This window comes from Homarus americanus, unplaced genomic scaffold (assembly GCF_018991925.1).
Source record: "Homarus americanus isolate GMGI-L3 unplaced genomic scaffold, GMGI_Hamer_2.0 scaffold34921, whole genome shotgun sequence".
NCBI lineage: Eukaryota > Metazoa > Arthropoda > Malacostraca > Decapoda > Nephropidae > Homarus > Homarus americanus.
The window spans coordinates 2286543-2311381 of record NW_024741901.1 but is presented as its reverse complement, the minus strand read 5'-3'; the positions used below and the strand labels follow the sequence as shown (position 1 = coordinate 2311381).

Genomic DNA, 24839 nt, shown 5'->3' with positions numbered 1-24839 from the left:
AGTCAGTAGTTTTGGGTACAGTCAAAGAAAAAAGTCATTTTACATCTTCTAGCGAATGTTCAGAATTCCACGAGGAAGAATTTGGGTAAAGTGACAGCGAAGCTTTGAAGTTAGAGTCTGTACGGGGAACTTTACCCAAATTCTTCACCGTGGGTTTCAGGCGCAGTAAGTGTAACACGACTTTTTCTTTGATTGTACATTTGAATAACTGCATATAAAGGCTAATGTCTGTGCGTTTGTTTGTGTATCTCTTTGCGACCCCCACTACCAAAGAAAGAAAATCCCCTTGAAAAAAAGCCAAAATTGGAAGTTGGGGGGGGGGGGGCTCGCCAACACCTAAATGTGAGAGTGTAATTCATATAGTGTTATGTGGAGGTGGTCTTATCCCCCTCCTAAATGTCAGTGTAGATGATAAAATTGCTGTAGTGTAGACAGAGTAGGTGATACAGAGTAAATGAAGATATTGAAGAGGATATAGTGTATATATTGGAGAATGTATAGTACAGGGTTCCAGATCATAGTGAAGACATGGGCATATAGGTTTTGGGCTGTGTAAATCTGGCCGTCATACTTTAAATCTACTGGAGAACTGTTGTGGTCTTGGTAGTTTGGTGCAACACTGTGCTGGGATGATGTCTGTGGTTAGTGTTCTTCTTTGTCTTCAGGAACGCTTGAGCTTACTCCTTGTTCAGGTAGTGTTGGAGGTCGACCTTCCTCAATGGCCAAGGACAACCTCAGCCCAAGGAATCCGCTGAAAACATATGAGCTAAAGACAGCAGCGACAAGGTGCTCGTAGGAGGGGTAGAAGGAGAGAGTAGAGGTGTAAACGGCGGTGAAGATGGCGCTGTCCATCAAAGGCCACAACACCTCCAGGATGGCCAACAGCGACATGTATCTTCCTACCTCGTCATTATCACACAGCTAAAACATGAACCTTACATTATTAAATTATACATAATTTTGTGTTGGTAAATGTATAAATACCAAGAAAACTTTTTAGAGAAGCCGACTTTTAGGTGAGGAAATAACGGAGTGATTTTGACACACTAAGTGACGGAATGTCGTATCGTTGCCACATATGGGAATGTTGGCTAAAGTTTGATATCGTGTGGATATTCGAGACAAAGAAATTTACAGAAAGTGTTCCTGGTTTTAATGTTTATTTCAGTAAATCAAATAACTTAGGGGTGCATACATACGTATACCCGAGGACTCCCCATATTATGGGTGAACGGAAATAGTCACAGGAAAAAAGTCACATGACTTGTACACATTGACAACACAATATATATATGATGGCATTGCACGTAGGTTAGGTTAAGTTAGGTTAGGTTAGGTTAAGTTTTTTCCGTGTCTTTTTTTCTGACTTTTTTCCCTGTGACTCTTTTCCTGGATTCATATTATGACTCGTCACTATTCGGTGCTCTAAGTGTGCGTGTGGTTGAACCCGGAAAAGTGATTATTGTGGGCGACCTATACACACGTGTATCGTTGATCTTGGATGAAGATGATAGTGTGTGTGTGTGTGTGTGTGTGTGTGTGTGTGTGTGTGTGTGTGTGTGTGTGTGTGTGGACCGTGAGGTGAAGGACGAGGTGGTAAATGGCTATGGTCGAGAGCTTGTAATAATAGTGGGAAGATGGCAGCTAATAATCTAACATGAGTTGGAATAAAAATTGATGGTAATTTGTCCTCTAACTGCGGAATGAGGTGGATATCAGAAATAGATCCATGTGTAAAGAAAAGAGTGGATTGATATCATTAAAGAATAAGAGTTATACAGGAATTTGTCCAGGATTAATTAGTAAACTGATCCTTCTATGATTTATGTTCGTGTTAAAGGAGTTTAAGGCAATATTTCTGCCCAATGTTATGGTGTTATAGTAAGCTAATTGTCCTGTTTAAAGGTGACAGAATGAACAGTAGAAATTGTAGGGACATTAGCATAATGGAAACCATGGCTAGAATGTGATATGATACTTTTGAAGAACAGGTAAGCTTCGTTTATGGAACAAATTGGGCAAATGTGAGCCAGGAGCCCAACAGATAGGAGGATGTGTGGAGCAGATTATGATTATGATATGTTGAGTAAGCACATATTATATAACATTAGGTTGTGGAAGAGTGATGGTAGCAGCGATAAAAGGGATGTACAGTTGCACGAGAAATGTGCTCAAGGCTCCAACATCGTCAGTTGGAGTGGGACATAAGGGGCTCCTCCAACCAGTTTACTGTAATTTTAACTTTTACTGGGCAACTTGTACGGTTCTACTTTGTTATCATGTCGACTGCTGTTTTTTGTCAATAAATTAACTGACTAACTGTGAAAAGTCATAGCATCAACCAGCTCCCAACAATGTTCTAAAGGAAGAGGAATTATCTGTAAAGGAGTTGGTGGAGCTGAGAGAGAGGGAGGAAGGGAAACATAGAGGCACCAACTGTCTATAAGAGACTCACTGACCAGCTGACCCAAAGAGAATTGGATATGGATCGAGACCTGGGGCAAAGTTTGCTGTCTGAGAGGACACGATGAACTATAGTGATAACTTTTAACTTTTATCCTCTTCGCCACTGATCGGCTCGTTAGCCGCTTGGGCGATCGGTCACGTCTGTGATTACTTTTTCTTTACATTTATCTTCTTCACCAAAAGATCGGCTCGCTAGCCGCCCGGGCTATCGGTCACGTCTCTGTCACGCACTGTTGGCAAATAATGGGCATGCACCGGCTCCTGAATGTACCTGAACCCGCTCCAGTGTTGGTCAAGTCTTGTCTTGAAAGAGCTCACACTCGGTGCCGTCACAACACTCTCTGGTAGATTGTTCCAAGAGTTTACAACCCTCGCTCCGAAAAAGTTTGCCCTCACAGTTTTCTGGATGTCATGGTTTTGGGGTGGATCGGTCCACCAAGATGAATCGGTGGTAGTAGGAGTGGATTATATTATATAAAGATAATAATATGTCGTATTTCTTATTTCTTACCGTAGAGTCCGATACCTTCACACTGATTACTTACAGGAGATTATGGCGTATCTACGTAGAAGTTCACTCCACCACTCGACATTCCATGATTTATACTTGATAAATGATGATTTAATGAATTCATTTAATTTTCAACATCTATCTAAGTTACTGGTTTTACTTTGTCATAACCAATCAGTCATTACCTTTAGTAATAATAAGATAGGATCACAGATACGGGCAGATAATTGCACTTACATTTATTTGTCAAGCTTCCATACAATGATTTACAATTTGCATGGCTATATGATTCACTCACGTTCACGCTGTAATAAAATTAATCTTCTAAAAGAGAACTTTAACTTGGGGACACATGTGATTACTCTACTATGGGTATAACTTAACAGAGCTTTAATTCTTCAAGTGATACATTTACTGCCAGCCTGGATTGCTCTTGTCGCAACCAGGCATCCACACGTGATATTTCCACGGGGATAACAACCTAGGTTAACACACTTAGTCTCGTGTCGACGACGGTTCACAGGACTGAGTGGCGGTGGAGGACTCTGTGTGGTGTGGTGTCCCACTCCCCCTTCAGGAGGGAGAGGATGGAGACGACGTCTTAACTAACCAATGGCTCAGGGGATACTACTTAAAATGAGGTTTTTGGGTGTGAAGCGATGAACAGTACAACACTGTTCCACTGCCCACCCCCCTAAAGGCTGGCTAACATCCACTAATTGAAAAATACATGTCCCAGTTATGCCTCGCCGGGTGTCTTATCTCTGGTAAAACAAACTTTGGAGTTGGTTGCGCGGGTAAGCCTAACGCAACCCATGACACTGGACTTGCGGCTTCTTCAATCTTGAGCTGTGACCCCTTATGGGGCGAGCGTCTGCCAGCTCCAAGTAAGGACACTCGACTGAGTAGTGCCCCCTGAGATGCATATACACCTCAACTAGGTCCCCCCTTGCCCGTCTGTAGTACTACAAGATTATCTCCATAGAGAAGCAGCATATAGCAAGGCTGTACACCGCATATGACTTTATCAAGGTCTTATCCCGAATACCAAGTGGTCCCAGTACCTACACCACACATAGCACACTGACTCTTACACGCCATACAGTACCCCTGATAGCTTACTGGTGCCCAGCAGTGCCCTTATTGCCCAGTAGAGCAGCACATATCATATCTCCATTGGGCGTGACATTGACACTAACAAATGACTTTACAACCTATCCTTACGTCAACCTACTGTACAGTGTTCCACAGTCAACCATCATAATCACTGTTTAGTGTGCATGACTGAAGCTTGTAATGGACGAGCACCTGTAGTATTCATGTAAGTGTAATATAAAGTAGTTTAATTTCCCTTAAAAGTACAGCAGTATATTACTTTTTGTTCATGTCCCGTGTAGGTTATGTATCTAAGCTACTGTGCCGAGTAGCAACCTTGTATATAAGCTACTGTGCCGAGTAGCACCTATGTATATAATTACGTGGCAACACTGCACGTATTATGTGGCACACATTGCCACGAGGCTGCCATATGGCAAGGCAGTCTCAGTCTGACTGTGTGAGCCGTGCATGGCACACGCTAGTCACCACTTGTATTTCTCTCATCCATAATAAACGGACTTCAGTGTTACCTGGTGTTCCCCTACCCATCACTGCATTCTTCGGGGAACACTTGTAACCTTCATCCCGTAGTGAGAATGTTGGGTCTGTATTATACCTTGGAAATTTGACTCCTGATTGCTACGGTGGGGAACTGGTCTGGCACAATAAGGAACACATAGAGAACCCACCACTGGCTGGCCACGTTTAATAGTCCAAAACTCAAGTTTCTCAGAAATATCATCAACTCTGCTGCTGCTCCCACCAGAGAATCTTGTATCTTCACTCTGGGAAGGATCAAGGCTACGGACAGAACTATAAGTTGCCCTACGAGTTGACAGGTGGTATAATATATGCTGTATTGGTCCTGCCCCCAGTTGAACACCCTGCTAGTTCATAGATACAGGTTGTGAGGTACAGAGGTATTGTCTCCGAGCATGAAAGTTAGAAGAAATAATAGATGCGATCGCGTTTTTCCAGGCCGCCTCTTGAACACAGCATGAAATAAATTGACCACATTCTTCAGGTTCCAGGGACTTGTCTCTTTTTTTTTATCTGGGTCTTCATCCTTAAGAGATATTTTATCTTTGACCGTAATTAGAGCCACACCAAGAGCACTGCAGTATATGAGGAGAGAAATACTGAAAGTCCAAACAGTTCCTCTAACATCGTATATCCAAGTTCCCAATAATGTACCAAGTGGACATCCTAGATTGGTGATATCTGCCATGTAACTGTAAGATGCCATGAATAGCACAGGCCAGCCTCCGCCGATGCTCTGAAGGAAGTACGCAAGAAGGAGAACATAGGGTGGCCACGACGGGTGGAGCGCCACTAGGAGGTAAACGGTACCGTGAAGTATATTTCCAATTAGTGAGAGAAGGATGGGAAGACGTCGCCCACGCTTGTCACTCCAGGAAGCGATAAAAGATAGCAAGACGATTTGGACGATTGCACGTGCTAACTTTTGGTAAAAGATGAAGACAGTGTCGAGCTTTTGCACTTTTACTTGCAGGAGTGTGTGGTCTCCATCGCTGATTACTGCGCATTCCTCGGCAGTCTCATTCAGCGTTACACGACAGAACCGGTCAATTTTGAGGTTTTCCTGAATCACTCTTTGTATAAATAATGCTAGAAATTGTAGAAACATTACGGGTTCTACAGTAATGGATGAGAAAAACTCGTGAGTGACCCTCAAGAACTGTTTCCACGCACGTTCACCAGCCATGGCTGCTGCTCCCACAACTACACTACTTCATTATGGCGAATATTAAGGTCTAACAAAAATAAGCACTTGTCAGCGGCCTTGTCCTGGTAATAATGATAGGGTGAGTTTATTATATTTATATAATCGACAGTAATAACTATGTCTAAGAAAATTAAATAACATAGTCGTCGAAGGGCTCATCTGTAGTTGTTAATTCCTCCAGTTATTAATTTTGATGTGGGAGAAATATTTTTATTCTCTTCCTTCTTCCTCTTTTTCAACTTAATTTCATCATTATACAAGTAAATACTTCTCATTTTCATTTCGGTAGTCACGTTGTTTACTTTTTAATTGTGATATTTCTTTACTCTTATAATTTAGTTTAGTTTCTTCTCAGATAGACGATATAAAGTTTAGACAGTTTTTTGTATTTGTATTAAAACGAAAACTGAAACCAGTCGCAAATTTAGTTCTTTTTTTGTCTTAAGTTCCTATACCCGACACATACCTGATGTCTAACACAACGTCTTATCTCTAATGATTTTTAATTATTAATGTAATAGTTTAATTATTTACCTTCTGCGTAGCGCAGCCAAAACATTTTAACAACAACTGAGGACTCGGTATATCCAAGGATTCTATATTAAAGAAAGATGATGGCTCAGTCAATGGGCCAACCCAATTACCCCAGAGTCAACGGCTCTGGTCACCCCTGACTGTGGTGCCTGGGGTGTAGAAGCTGTCGGCAACATAACAACCACACCCTGGCCTAAGTTAACGAGCTGCATGACCCAGTGTCAAGGAAAAGTCAGAGAAGACCGGACAACTCCCCCAACTGCACTGGCTAACCATTATCCTGGAACACGATCCGCAAATCGATTAAGATTCCTGTTTCCAATTACTGCTGGGCAGACAGAGGCAAATGGCGTAAAGAAACTTGCCCATAGTTCACCCTGCCTGAGGATCGAACACGGGCGAGTATACAGACCATTAAACCACAGGTCGCAGTAGAGTATAAACAATAGTTGGTAGCCGTAGAGATTGAAGGGAGTGAGGCGCGTAATTTGGTTGAATGCATTGCCTTTTATTGTCTTGTGCACATTCTTTTACCATCTGGAATGGGATATAATTACTGTGTAGGTATTAAATGTTCCAATAACGCCAAAAGGAGCAGGAATTTCTCTTTTTTCAGATTTCCAAAGTATCCAGTCGGCCGCACGCCACTTTGTAAGTATCTAGATCCGCCTCTAGAAATAACGGAGCCCAAACAAAGGTTCCTCCTGAAACAAAAACCTGACAGCTTTGTTGACTATTCTTGGTCAAGTTGCCTTAATGTTTCCCATTGTTGTATACCTGTACTGTGTAGGGTCTCACAGGAAACTGTATACTGTACTCCATCGGCCTACATACACCCTATACCTACATTGTGTATATTCATGCTGAACTGTATGTATACTTGCATAGTTTACATACATGCCTATCCAACTGTAAACCTGTACGACAATTTCCCTGAATAAATATTATTATTATTATTAAAATATGGAATAAGCTTTAAGCTGTTTTGCACTGTAGAAGTTTCATCTTAAGACCTCTAGTCTTAAATTTCCAACAATATATTGGTAATTGTGTTATTCTGAAACATCAATACACTAACGCGTACAAAATAAGATTGTAAAAAAGTAGTGTCACTGCCGACTGTTACCAATTTGTAAAAACAGCAACGTTCTATATATCACTACTAAAATAGAAGTCTGTTTAAAACAAATCACAATATTTATTTCTATTAAATAACGTAAAACTGGCGAAAAGAGGTAGCTACTACCATCGCTCTTACTGAAGAACCCGAGGGCGAAAATTCTGTTAGGTGGACAAATATTATATTTGTGTGTAAAATAATCAATGTTTTGCTTTAAGTCATCATACCCAGATATCTAAATTTGGTTGTCAATAACATTCAGACTTCAAATAGATTGTTATCAAGGAAGAACCTGTATTATCACACAATATCACGAAAGCGTTTTTCTTAGGGTTAAATAAATTAAACTTTGAGGTGTTTTGAAAAAAAAAAAGAAGACATTAATGAAGTGGATGTCAGAATTCTAAAATATCTTTACTGGCAACAAGCGGTTGTAGCGTTAGTAAATAATGAACTTACTAGCTGGTCCTGTGTTTAAGCAGATGATACTGTTCTTAGCGCGGATACTGAAGAGGCATTACAAAAACTGGTAAACAGATTTGTGAAAAAATTTGAAAAATATGAGCTATTAGTTAAATCTGTTGCTCTTGAATTAGAAATAAATTCTGAAATCTAAATTATGGTAAGCAGCAGGGAACTTAAATGGGCAATTTTGTGCATTTAAGAAGTAACTGTAGTTGTGATAGTAGATGTGGAATATAAATTAAAACAAGACTTGGTTAGTAATTGAAGAAACCTGATTAAGAAGGTTACTAATTTCAACTTGAAAAAAAGTCTGCTGAAATATTATTAAAGGACTCTGAAATGCGGTGTTATAGGCAGATTTCAAAAATACTTAACACTGACAACAAGTCAAACAAAAAAGTGCGAAGACTAGTAAAAGTATCATGGAAAATCAATTAAAGTAAAAGCAGTGATCCTTAGAGAGACGGAAAACCTAGAAAGATTTTTAAGAACAGTCCGAAAACATTTAGAGCGGTGGACTGTGGTCACCAACCTTAAGAGACGATGATGGCATTTTGATTGATATAATTTGTGCACTGGCTTAAAGATGTGTATTTTCGTTCACTGATGTGGAAGTCTGGCCGTCATACTTTAAATCTACTGGAGAACTGTTGTGGTCTTGGTAGTTTGGTGAAACACTGTGCTGGGAGGATGTCTGTGTTAAGTGTTCTTCTTTGTCTTCAGGAACACTTGGGCTTACTCCTTGTTCAGGTAGTGTTGGAGGTCGACGTTCCTCACTGGCCAAGGACAACCTCAGCCCAAGGAATCCGCACAATGCATAAAAGCTAAAGACGGCAGCGACGAGGTGCTCGTAGGAGGGGTAGAAGGAGAGAGTAGAAGTGTAGATGGCGGTGAAGATGGCGCTGTCCACCAAAGGCCACAACACCTGGATGATGGCCAACAGCGACATGTATCTTCCTACCTCGTCACTATCACACAGCTGAAACATGAACCTTACATTACTAATTATCATAATTATAACATAAAGTCAGAGTGAAACATTTGCACAATACATATTTACTTTGCTTATTACCTATGTCCATCCTTGGCGAAAATTAAGTGCACATTTCTTTCTTTTACTTTTGGGGTGTGGGAGTCAACCACTGAAACTAAGGTCCCAAAATTCCATTTGCATAACACATTCGGGGGACTTACCACACGTGACGCAGTGTTATGATTCTAGAAGGTTTATACTATAACTGGTCTTCATAGGTAGAGATGTAAGAACGCACTGAACTGGTTAACGAGAGCAAAAACGCAGACGGCGAGGCAAGATATCAGTGAATATTTGGCTTATTTTTTGTTGTAATTAAAAGTGGATATTGAAATCTTTCTTCTTACTTCACTGTCATTCCCTGGCCTTTTTCTTGTACTCTATAACATAGAAACAATACAGCTTCAGTAGTGATGGATGAGAGAACGCAATGAGCAGAAATTCCATAGGTGTGTCAGTGCGAGGCCAACTGCATACTACATATGTCTCTCCCATTCAAGTTTACCTTTATAGCAAAAATAACCAACTCAAAACAGACAAGTCGGACATTCTTGAGAGCAAAGTTGCACTGTGCATATTTTAATGTGATTTTACTCATTGTACAGTGAGAGACAATTTAACTTAAAAATTTAATGGTTTTCATGATGCTGTGAGAATGATGATAGTTATTTCTGACCACCAGAGGGTCAAGACCTATTTGGCGTCCCGCTCCGGGGGCTGCCTGGGAGTGAAATCAGTGTTGAACAGTGATGGACAATGTTTAATCCGGTGAAATCACTTAACAGTCCAAGAGAGAACAGCCCGTGGGAACCTACCATATTCTGCTGACCAGGTGGTATGGTGTTAATCAGTCACTCTAGGAAACCGTGGGTCGGCTTTACACCCAAGTGTGAGGTGCTACAACACAACTTGACAGAGTGAGGTACTGTGACAACCACACCACATCACACCACACCACACGGTGTCTCCATGACATAACATGCACTCTTGAAAAACAAAATATATATATATCCTGCTTTATTTTAATAATTATAAAATTAAAGTAATGGATATAGGTAGTAATTTTACAGTCTTGTAACACAAAATATTGAGAAAAAAATGAGAGATTTGCGACCCCTAGACCGTATGTGATAACTGATCTAGAAGTTATGAAAATACTTAAAATGAGATTCGGAAATACGCAAGAAAAGTGTCATGGGTTGCGTTGGGCCTCTCCCACAACCCATACCAAATGTTTGTTTACGGTAGAGATAAGGTAACCGGCCAGCCATGACTGGGACATGTAGGGGGGGGCAGGCCAGTAAGAGAGTGGTGTACTGTTCATCACTTCACGCCTCAAAAAAACCAATTTAGCCAGTGGGCTTTAGACCTTGGGTTAGAGAAGACCTCCTGTTCCGCGGACTTAAGATCAGGGGCCATACAGTCCTACCAGTGCTACGGGTCTGTGTGTGCAAATCCCCGAGATTTTTGTTAAGTCCAGCGACAAGTTAACACATCCTGTAAAGGAAGTGATCAATGGTGAGGGCCTGTTTGCTACAAGAGCACTCCAGGCCGGCCTAATAGATCTAAACGATTAATTCACCAGGTTGACAACTCTCCCTTATAACTTACGGTACTGTGGCGTGAATGTGAGTGACTGACCTATCCATGCAAATTATAAGTCCAGTGTATGGAATTGTGCCAAATAAACGTAAGTGCAATCATCTGCCCGTATCTGTGATCCCTCTATTATTATTATTACCAAGGGTAATGACTGATTGGTTATGACAAAGTATAACCAATAACTTAGATGGATGTTGGAAGTTAGTGGAATTCATTAAATCATCATTTATCAAGTACATAACGCATTGAATGCCGGAAGCAGAGCAAAATTCTACGTAGTGATACACCATAATCTCTTGGGTGAGTAACCAGTGTGAAGGTATCCGAGTTCTACGGTAAGAAAGCCACTTTCCTGCATTTAAAACGTAACAATTGGCGCCCGAACAGGGACCCAGACCGTGGATGATTGCACAATTGTATCGCCCACACCTACACCATGTCAGCTCGTGCAGCGGCTTTTGAGGAAGCACGTGCCCTCGGGCTGGAGGGGGCTGAGGCGGTTGCATACATGGAGAAGGCTGAGGAGAGAGAAGACAAGGCTGCGGAGAGAGAAGACAAGGCTGCGGAGAGAGAAGACAAGCGACGCGAACACGAAGAACTCTTAGCCCAGCTAGACTTTCAGAAGGAAGAAAAGAAGCTGGAACGTGAAGAGAGACAAAGGGAACGGGCGTTCCAACTGGCCTTAGCGGAAAGGAACCAAAATTCTCCCACTCAAAACGTCACTTATAGGAAATGTCCCCAGATGCCCACCTTTAAGGAGGGCGAATCCATGGAAATGTACATTTCCCGGTTTGAGCATCTCGCAGAAGCCTACGAGCTTGATGACAGCATTAAGGAATTTGAGTTCCTGAGCCTATTTGATGGGAAAGCTTTAGGGATTCTTCGACGACTAGAGCGTCCTGAAAATAAATTCCCTGACATAAAGTCTGCACTGCTGCGGGCATATGGGCTGACTACTGAGCAGGCCAGGCATCAGTTCAACAGGGCAATGTTGGAAGAAAATGAAACGGCTGCACAGTTCCGGGATCGTTTAAGGGACTATGTGGCTCAGTGGATGAGTAAGGATGAAACCCCCAAGTCCGTGGAAGGGGTTATAGACTTAATGGTGCGCACGCAGTTTGAAAGGTCTTGTCCTCCTGAACTTGTGGCTCAAATCAGGGCTAATGGAGTTAAGACGTCGAAGGAAATGGCAAGCAAATCAGACGCTCATTTCAGCGCTTTCGGGTACCACACTCGGAGGCGGTGGTCGAACAGGGAGTCGGCAGGTAACCAACAAAGTCAACAACCTCTACAGAAACAGCCACCGAACCCACCCAGGCAACAAGGAAATAACCAGCAACCACAACCGCAAAGACAGCAACAGAAACAGCAGCAGAAGCAGTACCAAGGCCCCCCGAAGTATCAGGACAGTTGGCGCCCGGGTAACAATCCACGATGGAACCGGTGGCAGGAAGCCGCCGTGGCTCAGTTCGTAGGCCAAGGTGCCAGCAATAATAATCCACAAAGAGACCAGCAGCAGGAAGCCTCTGGTGTTCAAACTGTGGGCGGGGAGTGGCCTGACCTTCCAGCAGGGCCGATCGTCATGCAACCTGAAGCAGGGGCTCATACCGAATCAAGTCTACCCCAACACCCCTACTGACTAACTGCCGCCTCCAACCTCTCCTCGAGGGGTCACCCCACCTTTCTTGTTAAACCTGAATACGTTGGAGGAGTTCCAGTGACTGCCATGCGAGGTAGTGGGGCATCAGGCTGTATTGTCAGGAAGGAATTGGTGGGGCAACATCAATACACCGGAGCACAAGTAAGTGTTAAATTAGCCAATAGTTACATTCAAACGGTTCCAGTGGCCAAGATTGAGGTGGACACCCCCTTCTTCTCAGGTTGGGTCACTGCAGCAGTCATAAGGGAACCTATATACGATCTCATCATTGGGAATATCAAGGGAGCAAGAAACAGTTGTGCAGTGGATGCTGCAACCCAAACTGATGCTGCCGCTTTGACCCAAGTTAATGCTGCTGCAGTCACTTGGGGTATGGCCCAAACAAAACCTCGAGTCACCCCATTGGCTATTGGCACATCGTCTGATCTCATCAATAGTCAGGATGTCGTCCAAGAGCAAGAGGATGACAGCACGCTCACTTCGGTACACAAGAGTTTGATAGTTGGGACCATCAAGGAGACATTTGGGAATCGAACGAGGTTCGTAAAGAAGAGGAACCGTCTCTACCGAGAGACTGTGACGTCTCTGGGTGAAACACGACTGCAGTTCGTGGTTCCTTCCAAGTACCGCCTGGCTGTGTTCAAGCTAGGTCATTGCACTGCTCTTGGCGGTCATATGGGTAAAAAGAAGACCTTTGACCGCATCAGTGCAGCGTTCTTCTGGCCAAGGATGGGCCAGGAGATCACCAGGCTAGTCCGCTCTTGTGATGTGTGCCAGAAAACCAGTGATCGAGGGCGAGTTCCGCCTGCACCACTACGGCCCCTCCCACTGATCTCTGAACCCTTTGAGAGGGTGGCGGTGGACATTGTAGGGCCGATAAACCCAAGGGCGAGCGATGGGGCAAAGTATATTCTCACCTTGGTGGACTTTAGCACGAGGTGGCCCGAGGCTGTGCCCTTGAGGAACATTGAGGCCACGACTGTTGCAGAAGCCATGTTGGAAATCTTCTGTCGGGTTGGTATTCCCAAACAAGTCCTCAGTGACAAGGGAACCCAGTTTACTTCTGCCATGATGGAGGAGTTGATGCGGTTGTTATCGGTAAAGGGGCTAAAGACAACACCCTATCACCCGATGTGCAACGGACTCTGTGAGAGGTTTAATGGGACGCTGAAGAAAATGGTCAGGAGGATGGCAGCCGAACAACCTAAGGAGTGGCCACGCTACATTGCCCCACTTCTGTTCGCGTACCGGGAGGCGCCACAGAGCTCGCTCAAGGTGTCTCCCTTCGAGCTTATGTACGGCAGGTCCGTCCGGGGACCACTACAGGTTCTTCGGGAACTGTGGGATGATGAGGAATCAGATCCGGAAGTCAAGACCACTTATACATATGTCATTGACTTAGCTAATCGTCTCCAAGAAACCTGTCAACTGGCAAAGCAAGAGCTGATAAAGGCTCAAGAGGTCGAGAAGACTTACTATGACAAGAAGGCCAAACTTCGTTGTTTCAAGCCAAGTGATCAGTGCCTGGTTCTGTTGCCTACGATGAGCAATAAGTTACTGGCTCAGTGGAAAGGTCCATTCGACATTGCAGAGCGTGTCTCGGATCTGACTTACATCGTCCAGGTGGGATCTCGACGAAAGAAGTTCCACATCAACATGCTGAAGAAGTACTTCCAGTCACCGATCGGGGGTACAGTCTCCACTGAGGAAGACAGGGACGAGCCTTCCCACTGTGATTCAGGGGTAACTTGTGCTGCCACAGTGATCTCTGACAGTGATGAGGAGGATGGGCCTGTCACTGCACGCTCCCGCCAGAGTGAGACTTTCACGGACGTTGAGGTGAACGGAAATCTATCAGCAGAGGAACGAGATGCCATTGGCTCTCTGTTGCATCGCTACAAGGACATCTTCTCTGATAAGCCAGGAGTTGCCCGGGTCGACTGTCACACTATTGAACTGACCAGCCCTACACCTGTTCGGGTAAAGCCCTATCCTATACCTATGCGACTACTGGACACTGTCAAACAAGAAATTGAGGAAATGGAAGCAGTAGGAATCATCGAGAAATCATCGTCTTCATACTGTAATCCTATGGTAGTCGTCCGAAAAAAGGATGGGGTGTCAGGATCTGTGGGGATTATAGGAGAGTAAATGCCATTACCCAGGTGGATGCTGAACCTATGTGTGATCAGAAAACTATTTTTTCAAGAATAGCTGGTTCCAAGTTATTTACCAAACTTGATCTGACCAAGGGGTTCTTCCAAATCCCACTGGACCCGAAGAGTCGGCAGATCACAGCCTTTGGTACGCCAGGGGGTCTCTATCAGTACAGAGTCCTTCCCTTTGGTCTCACAAACTCCCCTGCCATCTTCAACCGTGTTATGAGGCAAGTCCTAAACGGCATCAAGGGAGTTGAGGCATTTGTGGACGATGTGTTAATCCATTCAGCAACATTTGAGGAACACCTGGAACTCTTAGAGGAGGTGTTCCGGAGGTTCCAAAAAAAAAACATGACCGTGAAACCAAGCAAGTGCGAGATCGGTCAGGCTGCAGTACAGTTCCTCGGGCACACTGTCGGCGGAGGACGCTGCACCTGTCAGAATGAGAAGATCAAAAAGGTCCAAGATGCACCACGGCCCACTACAAAAAAACAAGTGAGGTCATTTCTGGGTCTCGTAGGGTACTACCGGAACTTCATCCCAAACTTTGCCGTGGTGGCTCTCCCTTTATCCGACCTGCTCAAGAAACATGCATCTAACAAGGTGCAATGGGGACCTGAACAAGAGGATTCTTTCAGTGCCCTCAAGAACCTACTATGCAAGCAACCCATTCTTCAACTGGTGAGGAAGGAAGAGCCTTTCATCCTCCGGACCGATGCTTCACAGGATGGGGTTGGCGCAGTGCTACTACAAGAGGCAGACGGCGAGGTTTTTCCAGTTGCGTATCACAGTCGCAAGTTGAAACCTGCAGAGAGGAATTACAGCACGGTCGAGAAGGAACTTCTGGCAGTGGTGGAAGGCATCAAGAAGTACTACTACTATCTCTACGGAGGTGAGTTTGTGTTGGAGACAGACCACATGCCGCTCACCAGTCTCCGACCATCTAAGAATGCAAATGCTCGTCTGATGCGGTGGGCACTGTATCTCCAGCAGTTCAACTTCGTCCTCCGGTACATCAAGGGCAGCCTGAATGTGGGGGCTGACCTCCTATCTCGACTTGTGGGGGAACCAGAGCAACTGATTGAGAGGTCACCTTCCCAAATGAGTGTGGAGTTGGTCTAGACTCCAGTCGACTCGAGCCTCCAAGCGTCTGGCGGCTCGTCATATGTTATGTATAATTTTCTCACACCTTTCTACACTTGAGAACATAACACAACACCTGTGCCACCTAAACAATGTCTACATACCCTACACCACACAACACGTTGCTCTAATGTAAATGTAGCGTGCTTACGCTTAGCATGAACTATTGCTCGGGAATTGTCACCCTCGCCGAGGAGTTTTCCTCCAGCCAAAAAAAAAAAAATAAAGTAAATGTTGAGGTTTTTCCTCAGTGGCGATTGGCGACTACATTCCGTTGCAGTGTTAGTGTTACACACACACCACAGTGTGAATGTCGAATTGTGTGTCTGGGCTAGGCATTCTCTTGATTGTATACAGGTGGTGAAAATTTATTCTCCAAGAGAAAAATATTTCTTAGTAGGGGCGATTGTCATGGGTTGCGTTGGGCCTCCCGCACAACCCATCCCAAATGTTTGTTTACGGTAGAGATAAGGTAACCGGCCAGCCATGACTGGGACATGTAGGGGGGGGCAGGCCAGTGAGACAGTGGTGTACTGTTCATCACTTCACGCCTCAAAAAAACCAATTTAGCCAGTGGGCTTTAGACCTTGGGCTAGAGAAGACCTCCTGCTCCGCGGACTTAAGATTAGGGGCCATACAGTCCTACCAGTGCTACGGGTCTGTGTGTGCAAATCCCCGAGATTTTTGTTAAGTCCAGCGACAAGTTAACACATCCTGTAAAGGAAGTGATCAATGGTGAGGGCCTGTTTGCTACAAGAGCACTCCAGGCCGGCCTAATAGATCTAAACGATTAATTCACCAGGTTGACAACTCTCCCTTATAACTTACGGTACTGTGACGTGAATGTGAGTGACTGACCTATCCATGCAAATTATAAGTCCAGTGTATGGAATTGTGCCAAATAAACGTAAGTGCAATCATCTGCCCGTATCTGTGATCCCTCTATTATTATTATTACCAAGGGTAATGACTGATTGGTTATGACAAAGTATAACCAATAACTTAGATGGATGTTGGAAGTTAGTGGAATTCATTAAATCATCATTTATCAAGTACATAACGCATTGAATGCCGGAAGCAGAGCAAAATTCTACGTAGTGATACACCATAATCTCTTGGGTGAGTAACCAGTGTGAAGGTATCCGAGTTCTACGGTAAGAAGCCACTTTCCTGCATTTAAAACGTAACAAAAAGCATAAAATTTAAGAACTGACGACATAATTGCCTGAATATAAAGGGAAAATAAAATATTATTTTCAATTGATTTGTAACTTAAACGAGACTAACGGACAGTTTGGGTGTAATGAAAAGTTTCATGGCTGTGACGAGACTAATGATCTGTTCAGCCAGCTGACTAATGGTTAAGAAATTGCTGTATTGGTTTTGGTCCCAGTGGAACACCCGACGAGTCCACAGGTACAAGTTGTGAGGGCCGCTGCTGTTGAGGGCGATGATAAGTGTCAAGAGTAATACAAGATGGGTCCATGTGTGTCCACGACGTTTTCTGGTGGCAACACGGAATAAGTCTGTGACATTCTTTGGGTTCCAAGGATTTGTCTCCTTTAGTGTATGGTCTGTTGCCTCTTCCACTTGATAATTTTTGTCTTTAGGTATAATTATAGCCAAACCAAATGTAACACAGTGTAAAATAAGAGAAACACTCGAAGCCCAAACGTAGCCTCCCCTGTTATAGATCCAGGTTCCCAGTAGAGTACCAAACGGAGCTCCTAGTTGTAGAAAACCATACATGACTGTCATTCTAAGAGTTCTAGAATGACTGTTCGTATTATCCGTTATGTAACTGTAGGAAGCCATAAGAAGCATCTCTGGGCCTCCACCAATGCTGATGACGAAGGACCCTAACAGTAAAACATAAGGTGACCACGACTGATAGAGGGATTCGAGTAGGTAGACGACACTATAAAGTATATCACCAGTTAAGGAGAGAAGGATGGGAACACGTCGTCCTCTCTTATCTCTCCAGGAGGCGATGAAGGAGAGCAACAAGATCGGGAGGACTGTGGATAGCAATTGGCCGTAAAAATTGAAAACACTGTCGAGCTTCTGAACCTTCACTTGCAGGTCTGTGTGATATTTGTCGTTCATCACGGCGCACTCCTCAGCTGTCTTATTCAGCGTCACCTGGCAGAACCTGTCTAGTCTGAGGTTCTCCGTTATTATAAACTGCGTACAGTCTGCTGCATAGTGGAGAAACAATACGGGTTCTATAGTAACAGAGGAGAGAGTATCTTGAATAGCCCTTTGGAGGTGTGTCAGGGTGCGTTTACCTGCCATGGGTGCGTTTCCCGTACTATCGTTTAGAAAAAAACACGCAACTCTTTAAGGACCTTGAAATTTCCCGATAAGTCACATGATTGGTACTATCCATTTGAAGATATGATTATATATCTATAATTAAACATATTCCTGGAGTTGGTAGATTCATCCATCGTTATTTTTCTTGCCAGTTTCTAAAACATTAGGGAATTATTAACGTTCTTTCTAAAAAGGAAGGGTTCTTATCCTAGCAAAGTCCTGGAAAAAATATAATTCTGGACAATAATGACAGGAAATGGTAAATAATTTCGACTAAGATCTTCTTACGAAATACATAAAAATCATAAATTATACTGTTAATTATCCAAGCTCAGTTAAAGTGATCATAAGAACATAAGAATGGAGGAAACTGCAGCGGGCCTATTGGCCCATACTGGGCAGTCCCGTTTACACCCAACCCCTATTGCTCATATGAGCATCCAACCTATGTTTGAAAGAATTCAGCGTATTCGAGTTAATGATGATATTTGGTAACTTGTTCCATTCATCCACTACTCTGTTTCCAAACCAGTGTTTACCTATTTCACGCCTAAATCTAAATTTGTCTAATTTAAAACCATTGTTACGAGTTCGCTCCTGGTTGGATAGTTTGAGTACCTTTGTAATGTCCCCTTTGTTTAGCCCTGCCTTCCACTTATACACCTCTATCAGGTCGCCCCTCGCTCTACGTCTCTCAAGGGAGTGCAAATTAAGATGCTTTAACCTGTCTCTATACTCAAGGTTCCTAATGCCCGGGATTAGTCTTGTCATTCTCCTCTGAATTCTTTCCAAGGATTCTAAATCCATTCTGTAATACGGTGACCAGAACTGAACTGCGTAATCCAGGTGTGGTCTCACAAGAACAAGATACAGTTTTGGGATGACCTCGCTAGTCTTGTAACTAACACTCCTTTGTATGAACCCAAGTACTTTATTAGCCTTGTTACGAGCAAAAACATATTGTTTACTTGGCTTAAGGTTCCTACTTATCATTACTCCTAAATCTCTCTCCCAGTCGGATTTCGCTATGGCATCGTTGTTCATCTGGTATCTGGTTTCCCTGTTTACATCTCCTATACTGAGTTCTTTACATATGTCGACGTTGAATTTCATCTGCCATTTTTCAGACCATTCGAAAAATTTGTTTAGATCTTCCTGTAGTTTTGCCGAGTCCTCGTCAGATTTGATAACACGTCCTATTTTAGTGTCATCAGCAAATTTACTTATGTTGCTGTCAATGCCGATATCTATGTCGTTTATGTATATAATAAATAATAATGGTCCAAGTACTGAGCCTTGGGGAACTCCACTTGTGACGTTGCTCCAATGGGACTTAGTGCCGTTAATGCTCACTCGCTGTTTCCTGTCCTGTAACCATGCCCTAATCCATTTAAGGATGTCACCTTTGATGCCATGAGCTTCTACCTTTCTAATTAGTCTTTCGTGGGGGACTCTGTCGAAGGCTTTGCTAAAGTCGAGATATACCACATCATAATTGTGCCCCTCGTCCACCGATTCGAAAACTGATGAAAAGAATGTTAATAGACTAGTTAGGCAAGAACGCCCGCTTGTGAAGCCATGCTGGGAATCATTGATCAATCGGTGCTTCTCCAGGTGATTTCGAATAGAGTTTGAAATGATTGCTTCCAGTAATTTGCCTACTATTGATGTTAGACTGATTGGGCGGTAGTTAGAGGATAGTGATCTATCCCCCTTCTTGAAAATCGGTATAACATTCGCTATCCTCCAGGATTCTGGTACTACACCTGTTTTTAATGACATGTTAAACAACTTTGCTAAGGGCATACTAAGCTCTTCCTTACATTCCTTTTATACTCTGGCAAATATCTCATCGGGACCAGGTGACTTATTAGGCTTTAGTTTGTCTATTTGCTTACTAACATCGTTACTAGTCACTACTATCTCACTTAATTTGTTTTCTTCACTATCTCTGAATAGAGTTGGTGCCTCGGGTATCATGTTTAAGTTTTCGGTGGTGAAAACTGTTGAAAAATATTTATTCAAATTATTGCTCATTTCTCCGTCGTTATCAGTGAGCTCGCCGAAATCTGACCGTATTGGTCCAATCTTTTCTCGTGATCACAATATACAGATGTAAGAACGACCGCTCCGAAAAATGGACGGTCCCACCAGTACCGCCAACATCTAATAAAGACTGTTACTGTACCACCAACATCTAATAAAGACTGTTCCTGTACTCCCAACATCTAATAAAGACTGTTCCTGTACCTCCAACATCTAATAAAGACTGTTCCTGTACCTCCAACATCTAATAATGACTGTTCCTGCACCTCCAACATCTAACAAAAACTATTACTGTACCTCCAACATCTAATAAAAACCATTCCAGTACCACCAACATCTAATAAAGACTGTTCCTGTACCTCCAACATTTAATAAAGACTTTTCCTGTACCTGCAACATCTACATAAGACTGTCCCTGTACCCCCAACATCTAATAAAGACTGTTCCTGTACCTCCAACATTTAATAAAGACTGTTCCTGTACCACCAACATCTAATAAAGACTGTTCCTGTACCTCCAACATCTAATAAAGACTGTTCCTGTACCTCCAACATTTAATAAAGACTGTTCCTGTACCTGCAACATCTAAATAAAGACTGTTCCTGTACCTGTAACATCTAAATAAGACTGTTCCTGTACCTCCAACATCTAATAAAGACTGTTCCTGTACCTCCAACATTTAATAAAGACTGTTCCTGTGTCTCCAACATCTAATAAAGACCGTTCCTGTACCTCCAACATCTAACAAAAACTGTTACTGTACCTCCAACATCTAATATAAACCGTTCCAGTACCACCAACATCTAATAAAGACTGTTCCTGTACCTCCAACATCTATTAAAGACTGTTCCTGTACCTCCAACATCTAATAAAGACGTTTCCTGTACCTCCAACATCTAATAAAGGCTGTTCCTGTACCTCCAACATCTAATAAAGACTGTTGCTGTACCTCCAACATGTAATAAAGACTGCTCCTCCACTCCCTACATATCCAACTCATCGCATGGTCATAAACATCATTTGTGGAGCCTGAAGACAATCTAAGCCATGGATGGAAGGTTTTCTACAAAGACCTTCGGTAACTGTGGGCATATTGAAGACCTCGTTGTAGACCCTGAGGTTTGTGTTTGTCTTAATTCTACCACAGAGGACCTCCCACGCTGGTGGTCTCATATTTAATCAGTTCTTCAACTATATAACAAGGAACAACAAATGGTACATTCCCAGTGATAACGCCTGTCCCTGTGAACACACACACACACACACACACACACAAGGTCACCATCAACCACACCAAAACCGTAGTCATGCACATCAATACCGCCACCACTGCAGTGCAAGCCCCAGCAGTCACAGTGGGTGCCCATCCTCTCCAGTTGGTGCAGTCTGCCAAACTCCTGGGTGTAACTATAGACAACAAACTTGACTGGAAGGCCCATGTAAATAACACAGTCATGACACCCTACACATCCCACATGCTACTAAGACTTAGGTCACTTGGGACACCCACGCCAGAGCTGAGGACCATCTACAACGCCTTTATTCTCCCCAAACTAACGTATGCGTCACCAGCCTGGTCGTCTTCTCTCAATTCCACCCAACAACCTTAGCTAGAAAAGGTACAGAAAAGGACCTGCAGAATCATGCTCGGCGCAGAATACTCCGGCTACACCAACGCTCTCTCCACCCTGGAAATGCCATCCCTCAGTGACCTCCACCGTCAAGCGCTGGAAAGGTTTGGCCGTGGACTACTGCACCACCCTCGCCATCGCCACCTCCTGCCACCTGCAGCCCCCCACCCAACTCGCGCAGTCCGCCATTACAACAAAATTCAGCCCATCAGAGCCTGCACCGATAGATATTAGAACAGCACCATCCCATCTATTGTTAAAATAATAAACAACTCCTGATTTATGTACTGCACAGCCCTGTAAATGTATTTAATGCATATTATATCATTATGTCTAAATTAAATGTAAGACTGTATATTTTCAGCCACCGGCTGCAACTCTATTAATAAACCGTTGATTATTATTATTATTATTATTATTATTATTATTACACACACACACACACACACGTACAGCACACATATATTTAGTGCAATTTTGTTTTAAGTTAACAAGAGACTTTACCCACGCGAGATAGGAAATATATAACACTTCTCGTCCCACACATTACGATATGCAGATGAACAAATATAACCCCCATACTATAGGGACTTGGTTAATGCCTGATGATTGTATTCAGCAGAGAGGAAACTTCGTGTCAAATGCCCTTAAGTGCCCCCAAGATACTGAAGAAAATAATAGTATCGAACATGATATTGTATTATAAGAAAAGAGGCAGGTTCACTTGTGGGTACTACATATATCAAGGAAATATATATGAACGTGATCCTAAAGTTCAGATGATGAATATTTGTCGTAACTAAATTAGAGAAAAGATAAACGAAAGGAGAGAATAAGTAAAAGTTCTATTAATAATACACCGCCATCCATCCTTGGTTGACGATATAATGTCATTACTGCTCTTCAATAACTAAGGTGTTTAAGTGAGTTACAAGGTTAGTAATAACACTAATCCATCAACAATAAAAGACAAAGATGTAGAACTTGCTGTTCCTTCCTACAAAGAACATAAGAACATATCGAATTACCCGACGTGTACACGGGCACTGATGTTGTGTGTCTCCCGGAAACGTGCAAGGTACATAAGAACATAAGAAAATAAGGAGTCTGCAATAGGCCGGTTGGCCTGTGCATGGCAGCTCCTGTCGAGAGTTACTACCACTCTCTATCATCCATGAATCTATCTAGCCTCCTTTTGAAACTTTCCAGAGTTCCCGCACTTACTACAAAGTTGCTAAGCTTGTTCCACTCGTCCACCACCCTATTTGTGAACCAGTTTCTTCCTATCTCCCTCCTAAACCTAAACTTATCCAACTTGAATCCGTTGCTCCGAGTCCTATCCTGCTCGGATATTATAAGAACTTTATCTATATCCCCTTTATTGATTCCTTTCACCCACTTAAATACTTCTATCATATCTCCCCGCACTCTTCGTCTTTCTAGGGAATGCAAGTTAAGTTTCTTTAACCTATCCTGATATGGAAGGTTTCTAAGTCCCGGAATCATTTTTGTCATTCTTCGCTGCACCGACTCTAGTGAATTTATATCCATTCTATAATAGGGGCACCAGAACTGAACCGCATAATCGAGGTGCGGCCTGACTAGCGCCAGATATAGTTGCAATAAGACCTCTGCACTCTTGTTACTTACACTTCTAGATATAAAATCCAATACTCTGTTTGCCTTATTTCGAACATTAACGCACTGTTTCTAGGCCGTAGGTCCGGGCTTACAAGTACCCCTGGGTCTCTTTCACAAGTCGACTTCTCTAGGTTGATGTTGTTAAGGCTGTATACATTATAAGTATTTGTTCTTCCAATATTAAGTACGCTGCACTTGCTGGTGTTGAATTTCATTTGCCATTTTTCAGACCACCCCTGCAGTTTATTTAGATCCTCCTGTAATGCATTTGCATCCTGCCCTGAATTAATTTGCCGCCCTATTATGGTGTCATCCGCAAACTTGCTTATGTCACTGCTGATCCCAGTATCTAGATCGTTTATGTAGATTATGAACAAGAGTGGGCCTAGTACTGACCCCTGGGGAACCCCACTGGTTACACGGCCCCACTCAGATTTAACACCATCTACACTGACCCTCTGCGTTCTATCGGTGAGCCATGATTTTATCGAATTTAATACTTTCCCCTCAATACCATGAGCCTTAATTTTTCTCAGAAGCTTCTGATGCGGTACTCTGTCAAATGCTTTGCTAAAGTCTAAGTAAATAACATCGTAATTTTCGTCATTATCTACTACCTCGAAGACTTTCCTAAAAAACGTTAGCAGATTTGTTAGACAAGATTTTCCCTTTGTAAACCCATGTTGAGAGTCGTAGATTAATTTGCTTTTCTCTAGATGCGATCGGATGCTATCTGCTATGATTGATTCAAGAAATTTCCCCACTGCTGACGTCAAACTGATCGGCCGGTAATTTGATGCTGTTGCTCTGTCTCCCTTTTTGAATGTGGGTACTACATTTGCCTGTTTCCACAAGTCTGGCACAACTCCAGTGTCTAATAATTTTGTAAAAAAGTTTACGAGGGGTCCACTAATCTGTTCCCTACACTCTTTCAAGACTCGAGGGAAAATTTCATCTGGCCCTGGGGATTTTGTTTTCTTTAGTTTATTTATCTTCTTAAGAACATCCTCTTTTCTGATAGTGATATTCTTTAATTTCTCTTCTTCCTTTCACTTAAATATCAGTTCCACCTTTGGAATTTCATCACAAATTTCTTCTGTGAAAACTGATAAGAAGTAGCTGTTCAATGCTTTGCTTATTTCTTCACTGCCATTTATCACTTCTCCCCGCCCTGACTTTAAATGCCCAACTTTGTCCTTGACCTTTGTCCTATATACCTGGAAAAATCCCTTGGGATTCGCCTTGGATTCTCTTGCTATTTTGATTTCATAGTCTCTCTTTGCTTTCCTTACATTTTTCTTAACATTCCTAGATAGTTCATTATACCTGTTTCTGAGCTGCTCCTCCCCTCCCTTTAATTTCTTATATATTCCTTTCTTTATTCCTATGTAATGTTTAAGTTTTCTGGTCATCCACCTTGGCTCATTCTTATTTGACCTAATTTTTCTGTATGGTATATTTTGTTCTTGTGCTTTATGTAGTATACTAGTGAATATATTATAGTCATGATCAATTGTCGTGTCATCTATGACCTCACTCCTTCCTACTGGGAACTGACGTGACTGTTCCCAGGTGACCTCACCTAGGTACCTTCTTAAACCCTGATAATCCGCCAACCGAAAGTTTGGGACTCTGACCATATTGTGTGAGTCTACATTAAGCTATTG

The 24839-nt window shown here is 42.9% G+C and overlaps 1 protein-coding gene across 1 annotated transcript in view; it reads right to left on the bottom strand.

The window, feature by feature from the left end:
* Positions 1-463: 463 nt before the first annotated feature.
* Positions 464-24839, bottom strand: part of LOC121876280 — a 39127-nt gene continuing 14751 nt past the window's right edge. The window contains exons 2-3 of the mRNA XM_042381316.1: positions 8474-8920; positions 464-921 (exon numbers count right to left, since the gene is read on the bottom strand). Coding sequence (XP_042237250.1) covers positions 8522-8920 — 399 coding nt within the window. The 3' untranslated portion in view covers positions 464-921; positions 8474-8521. The remainder of the gene's footprint in view (positions 922-8473; positions 8921-24839) is intronic.